Here is a 7,156-nt window from a genome sequence, read left to right as displayed (position 1 = left end):
CCCCTTTCTTTTTCTCTTAGAATTGGTATAAGAAGAAGAACTTATGCTTTTAGAGTTTTGGTTTTACCCACAAGATCCTTTGCAAACAGAGATATTTTTCAGTTGCAAAGATGAATAAAGGGCCTCAATCGTACATGTTATTTTACATCAGTTTCAGCTCTAAGGGAAAAGGCTCCAGCCAGGGAGTTAAATCTGGATTTGAGTGTCAGCTTCACGACACACGACCCACATGGCTTCAGACAACTTAGCCTCAGAATCTCCTCATCTGTGAAATAAGCTTAGCATCACCAGCTTCACAAGAACGCTGAGGTGATTACCCAGGAAAATGCAGGTGAAAATGCCCAGAGCACAGCCTGCTTGTATGAATAATGAATTTTTAAGCGCTGGATGAGAGCAGATGTCTCTGAGTCCATGTATTTTTCTATTTAGTATTTTATAAACATTCTTAGAGCCCACTTTCTACCTAAGGTGCTGCCCTAAATGCTTTGAAAAGCAAGAGAAGAAGGGTCCCTGCCCTTCAGAAATTGAAAATTTAGGGGAAAAGGCAAATGCAAAAAATGCAAGGCCGTGGTCGACAGAGGTGCAAAGTAAACCATAGGTAATACTCGATAAAACCTGGAAAGACCCCACATAACAGGTGGAATTTGAGCTGAGTCCAGAGTTTGGCTGGAATGAGAGTAATTCTGCATCACTATCCATTCGTGTTACTTGTCATACCATACCTCTTCCCAAACTGTTTCCTGGAAATCCAAATATTCTTCCTTTATTCACGAGAACAGTCCAATCTCTAAATTTGCACAACCACTCACATTCAGGTCCGTTTTCCACAAAACCAAGGACGCCCAGTTAATGAGACTTACTACTCTTGGAAACCTGGTAGAACTAGGAATGGATATTTTCTGCTGTGCTCCTGGCACCCGAGCAGGATGTCCTGCAGCTCTGGCACCAGGAAGAGGGTAGACAATTCCTGGGGCGGCAGGTGGGGGGGTGGTGTCAGGAAGGACTCCCTGCACAGAGGGCCCTGGAGCCATCAGTTAAATCCTGAACAGATGTTCACGGTGGAGTCAGAGGATGCGAGTGTGTGTGGAGATGGGCACGGGTGGCGAACAATCCAAACAGAGGGGACAGAAGGGACAAGGCCACAGAGTCACTCAGGGCTGGGGTGTGGGCTGTGTGTCGTGTATAGGAGCCGAGAGGTTCAGGGTGAGAAAGTAAGACACGAACCCACGCAGACGGTCAGGGACCAGTCCTGAAGAGCACTGGGCATGCTGTTAAAATATCCGATTGAGTCCCACAGTCATCTATGCTCAGTCATGGGAACGAGTTGCCGCGAACACTGAAAATACTCCCGTCCAGACCAAAGAGCCAAAGCTTGAACGTCTTTTTCTATTCTATACACTCACATTTTGCCCCATATGATATTCTCACCCCGACCTATGACCATATACTCTGTTGAGTGGACGACACTGCAGTGTCCTCAAGGCTAGCACGCTGGAATGTGTTTGTAAACCTAGGTGCTCCCGGGAATGTTTCCTTCCTGTGAAAATCAGCCACCCCGTGGGCCAGAGCAGAAAACAAATACGGAGAAGCACTGCTCTGGGCAGGAAGGACTTAGGCAGAGAAGGACCCAGGACGTGTCTGATCTTGGGAAGGACCATTCTGGCTGAGGGAACAGCTCGTTGGGTGCGACCCGGGGAAAGGGGTAAAGGGGGAAGTAGCAGAGGTTAAGACAAGGGGGCCCTGAGGAAGGTACTGTGGGGAGAGGACGGCCGGGACTGGACTGAAGGACACATTCGTGGAAGATGAGAGAGGGTGGGTTAACACACTGGTTACTCAACCCCTAGGGCTGGTCATGCTGAAGCCACTGAAACCGTTCAGGAAGCTCTTTGTCAGACAGAAGTCAAAGGAGAGTGGGGTTCAGGGCGTTTGGAGATCCAGGGACCAGTGCCCCAAAGGTGAGTATGTGCCCTGTGGAAACAGAGGCCCAGGACTTCTGTAGGATTTAATCACAGGGCTCCCAAAACCCTCAGTTCACTAGAAACCTAAGAATCTCCGTTACACCGAAACAAAGCTGAATTATTCGCTGAAACCCACATGCTGGCAGGTGCCCAGTCAGTCCAGCTGATATTTCAAAGTCCAAAGTCTTTAGGTTCTCAGGTTGTCGGGATGAGGGTGACTTAAAAGCCAGATGAGAGAAAGGACTACAATGTGGGTGTTGAATAAGAAGCAACATGGGTTTATGGACCCCGGGCCCCTGGGTCACTATGAATAAAGGAAATATGCATTATCCATGTACCTATTGATATGAGATGATGAACATGTTTTTATCAACTTCATGAGCCATCTATATGTGACTTTTCCAGGCTGTATTCAGTTCCAGACAACAATTTTGAAATTCTTCTGTCAGTTAAAGAAATCCGTTCATTATTTACTCAGGGGGTAGATTCTGGAACCAATTTTAAATCTACAAATCACTCATGATCTCCTGCATAGTGAGTTCATGAGGCAGTTTATTCTGTCATTTTAAAAGGGAGTGTTTTTTATTCCTCTGTCAAAACCTAAATTCACAAATGACTAGAAGCAAAGATTATATTTTGATTACCTTGTGGTGAGAATTCCAATGGAAATGACAGACACTGGAACTTATTTTGCCTGCGACAAGTGATACTATTTCTAAATCTGACCATTTTCAAGGTAAAAAAATAATTTTACCATATACACATTATTTTCATGTCACATTGGAAAGTGTCCACTTCTTCAAAATTTCCATTCTGCTCTAAGATGTGAACAAATTAGGAACACGTACATTAAAAAGGACTTTGCTTTAAAAGGTATACACGCTGAGAAATACCTGACACAACAGTCTCTTACTCTTTCAAAAGGTTAAACTAACGTGACTGGGTCACCTTAAAATACACCTCAAAAATTGGTAAGTTAAATTACACTCGGTCAACAAGCAAACTGCATTCATCAAGAACACACAGTTTGCTTCAGTTCAGGTGTGCATTATACCTGCTAGAGGTTCTGAATTAGCCATGCCTACAACCTCTATCACTTCTTTTGGTTTCTTTCTTTACGTGGCTGTAGAGTGGAACTCCAATCCGATTATTTCACTCTCTTGCTTAAAAAAACACTCGATGTCCCTTGGTAATCACGTGACAGCTCACCTCTATCTTCGCTTCTCGCCCGAGTCGCTGTCAAGCCAGACATGCCCCATTAACTAGGACCGTCTCCCACCCCACTCCTTCTTCTCCAGGACAATTCTCATTTGTCTGATTTGTTTGTCTCTCTTCAGTTTTCCTAATACAAACAATAAATATGATCAGTATAATGATTTCAAGAATCTGCTTAATTCATGTACATTCTGTATTTGTAAAAAAAAAAATAAAATAAAAGAACGTTTATCATATTAATTATATATAAAGCCAGGTCATTTGGCCAAAAATCTCATTAATGAATTTTTTAAAGCAATCATTTAACTTAAGTGACATCACCAGTGAATGAGAATATTTTAAAAAGATGTCTCACTGCATAGAAAATCACGCATAGTTTTGATGTACCCTCTGCAGACAAGGGACATAAAATATAACCAGAAGGATAAGGAATGAAGCCACAGAACAACGACTTGTACGGCAGCAAATTATAAAACAATACTGTACTTGACATAGGCAAAGCCCCAACTTTAAGAACTGTATCAACAAATGAACTTATCTACGAAATAAAAACTGACTCACAGACATAGGGAACAGACTTGTGGTTACCAAAGGGGAGGGAGTGGGGGAGGGATGGACTCGGGGTTTGGGATTAGCAGACGCAAACTAGTACATACAGGATGGATAAACAACAAGGTCCTACTGTAGAGCACAGGGAACTCTGTTCAATATCCTGAGATGAACCATAATGGAAAAGAATATAAAAAAGAATGCATATATATATATATATATATATATATAACTGAGTCACTTTGCTGTACAGCAGAAATCAACACAACATTGTAAATCAATGGTACTTCAATAATAAAAAAAAAGAACTGTATCAAATAGAAAAATGTAAGATACTAATGAAAAATAAAAGGGCAGTGAGTGGTAGGGAAGTTTAAGAAGCTCTCAGTGTAGACTGACGTCATCAGGGAGCCGGTGTTGGGTGTGAGGACGCATAGAATGCGGCCAAGCACAAATATTGGAAAACAGTCCAAAGAAAATAGAGGAATACATACCTACAGGTAGAGTGTAATCACTTGAAAAAAGTTTTATGGCCCAAAGCAATTAATCAGTCAATTAATTTTTTCAAATAACTGTTTAATTCAGGGGACAAAGTTAAAACTGGTAACTAAACCGTTTCCATAGCTTAACTGGTCAGTTCAGTCAAAATGGTCCCTGACGGATGGTGACTGTCAGGGACGATGTTGGTCAGAGGTACAAACTCCCAGTTTTGAGGTGAACAAGTCCTGGGATGTCATGGACAGCATGGTGACTCCAGTTTTCTTTTTTTTTTTTTTGAATTTTATTTTATTTTTTTTTATACAGCACATTCTTATTAGGTATCCATTTTATACATATTAGTGTATATATGTCAATCCCAATCTCCCAATTCATCACATCCAATTTTCAACACTGTCTTGTATACAGGAAAGCTGCTAGGAGCATAGGTCTCAAAGTCCTCACCAGAAAAAAGGGACGTGCAAGGTGAGGGGTGTGTTAACTCACCTTACCGTGGGGATCACTTCACAGTGTACACGTGGATCAAGTCACACTGTACACCTTAAACTTGCACAATGTTACGTGTCAATTATATCCCAATGAAACTGGAAAAATATGACCATTAAAAGACAAAGTCAGCATCCCAATGAGAAAATAAGTAAAAGGAACACTAAATACGTGTCTTACATGGAATAATGTTGCTCACTGGAGCTTAACTGAAGTATAATTGACATAAAATGAATATAATGATTTAATACGCTATATAAATGGGCATGAATGACAAATACTATAAAACTATTTCCTGAATTACAGGCATGGGCATCATAAGATGCAAACTGTGTTCAATTTTTTTTTTTTTGTGGTACGCGGGCTTCTCACTGCTGCGGCCTCTCCCGTTGCGGAGCACAGGCTCCGGACACACAGGCTCAGCGGCCACGGCTCACGGGCCCAGCCGTTCCGCGGCATGTGGGATCCTCCCGGACCGGGGCACGAACCCCTGCATCGGCAGGCGGACTCTCAACCACTGTGCCACCAGGGAAGCCCTGTGTTCATATTGTAATTACATATGTCTGTCCGTCTAGGATTTAAGAAGAATGTTTCACTAACTTGGTTGTACTTCTACGTACGAAAATATGTCCATGTTACAACTACTATATGGTTTCCAGTCTACTTCAAACAGGCAGCTTCCTGTTTATTAACATCAGTCAAGTGGAATACAAATGGAATTGAATTCTTAGTTTTAACTCAAGTGAAGTTTTCTTAATCCCCCAAAAATCTTTTCATAAATATTTTGGCATTGGTATATGCATATTTCTTGGACTAGAAGTTAGACCCAGTCTTTTGCTCATCAATTAATTAATTTTCTGCTGTTAGACAATGGGCCCCGGAAAACTTCACCTTCTGCAAAAGAGCTCAGTGAACCTGCCTGCTGAAGGCCTGGAGACCCGTTTTCTACAGGAAGACATTTTTCCCAATGTTTCTGGGCAAACTCACGACAAACAGGGGAGAGCTCCCCTTCTTAATACTCTTTGGTGGTCTGAGTGTCATCCTACAGAGCCCAGTCCTGCTGGCTCTGACCCAAATAAGCGACTCAAAGCCTCACCTACGTCTTCTGCCATTTTATTATTAGCACGAGGGAGAACTTAAACAGAGAATCATTACGAGTTCACGTCTTCCTCTGCAGCTGCAGGCTTTGCCAAAACTCTCTGCCCCATCTTCATCATGAATCCCTAATCCAAATTCAAATGTTTCAATTTTCTCTAACACGATTTCAGGGCCCCTGAGTTGTTAAAAAAAAAAAAAAAAAAAAAAGCTGTGGTGGTAAAGCTGCCACTTATAACTCATTTAAATGGGATGAATCCCCATAATTCATCTCTTTTCAGTTTCTATAAAATAGTCTCCAATTCCTCAGAAAATGCTTACTGTTCACTAAGAAGACACGTATTTATTTGATTCTTACACTTTTCTACTATTAGTTCTAGATTCTCAGTTTCCTAGATGAGCAATAGATGCCAATGCAGGAGAAGCCCATAGACTAAAAAGAACACAATTAAGTCTCTGCAATTGACATACAATTAACACATTTGTTTAATAGACCCGTGTGTATGTCTTAGAGTAATTCAAACATATAGAATGTACTTTTGTTTTTATTTATCTAAAAATGTTGAAATCTTTGGTGTGCATTACTGCAATCCCTTTCTCTCTGACTCTCCCCACCAGGTGCAGGGAACCATCTTCCCAGCTCCCAGTTTCAACCCCATGATGGACGCCCAAATGCTGGGGGGTGCACTCCAGGGATTTGGTAAGCCTGGTGATTTCTAGCACTTTTCTTGGTCATTTTTTTCCTGTGCTTTAACCTTGTCTTAAGATGTAATATGGGTGTAAACAGCTGATGTCTAACAGAAGGCAAACACAGATTCAAACAAAAAGCTGGGCAAAAAAGTAGAACAAGAAAAATAGTAGAAAAGATCAACAGAATTGCCTCTGGCAATTGCAGATCTGATCTTGACATGTTTTTGCCTTAGATTCTTAAATACCTAACAACTAAATGAAATTCCAAACCAAAAAACTTAATCTGGGACAAACATCCTTTTTTCGCCCTTGTTTGTTTTCTAGCCTGTTTGTTTTCTAGCCTGTTTCCTTTGAGAGGTCCACATCCAGCCAAATCAGACTTCCTGCCGCTCCCCCAGGGGATCTGCTTTTCCACATCCCTGCAAACTGGCCCAGTAATCCCCCTGCCTGGAAGGCTATATTCTCCCATCTACTTGGAATTCAAATTCTCTTCCTTCAGGAATCCCTTCAATTGAGCCTTCCTCTTTGAACCCTTCTTTGCCCTCCAAACTCATCAGTCATCCCAAGCCCGGCACCTGCTTCTGCACTGTCCTGCCTCTGACCCCACCTCCACCAGGCCTGTCCACCCCCCCCCCCCCCCCCCCCCCCCCCCCCCCCCCCCCCCC

The 7,156-nt window shown here is 42.3% G+C and overlaps 1 protein-coding gene across 1 annotated transcript in view; it reads left to right on the top strand.

The window, feature by feature from the left end:
• Positions 1-7,156, top strand: part of ANXA10 (annexin A10) — a 65,901-nt gene that overhangs the window by 19,556 nt on the left and 39,189 nt on the right. The window contains exon 2 of the mRNA XM_007116319.1: positions 6,420-6,501. Coding sequence (XP_007116381.1) covers positions 6,420-6,501 — 82 coding nt within the window. The remainder of the gene's footprint in view (positions 1-6,419; positions 6,502-7,156) is intronic.

The sequence above is a fragment of the Physeter macrocephalus genome, chromosome 9 (assembly GCF_002837175.3).
Source record: "Physeter macrocephalus isolate SW-GA chromosome 9, ASM283717v5, whole genome shotgun sequence".
Classification (NCBI taxonomy): Eukaryota; Metazoa; Chordata; class Mammalia; order Artiodactyla; family Physeteridae; genus Physeter; species Physeter macrocephalus.
This window is presented reverse-complemented; position numbering and strand designations above follow the sequence as displayed.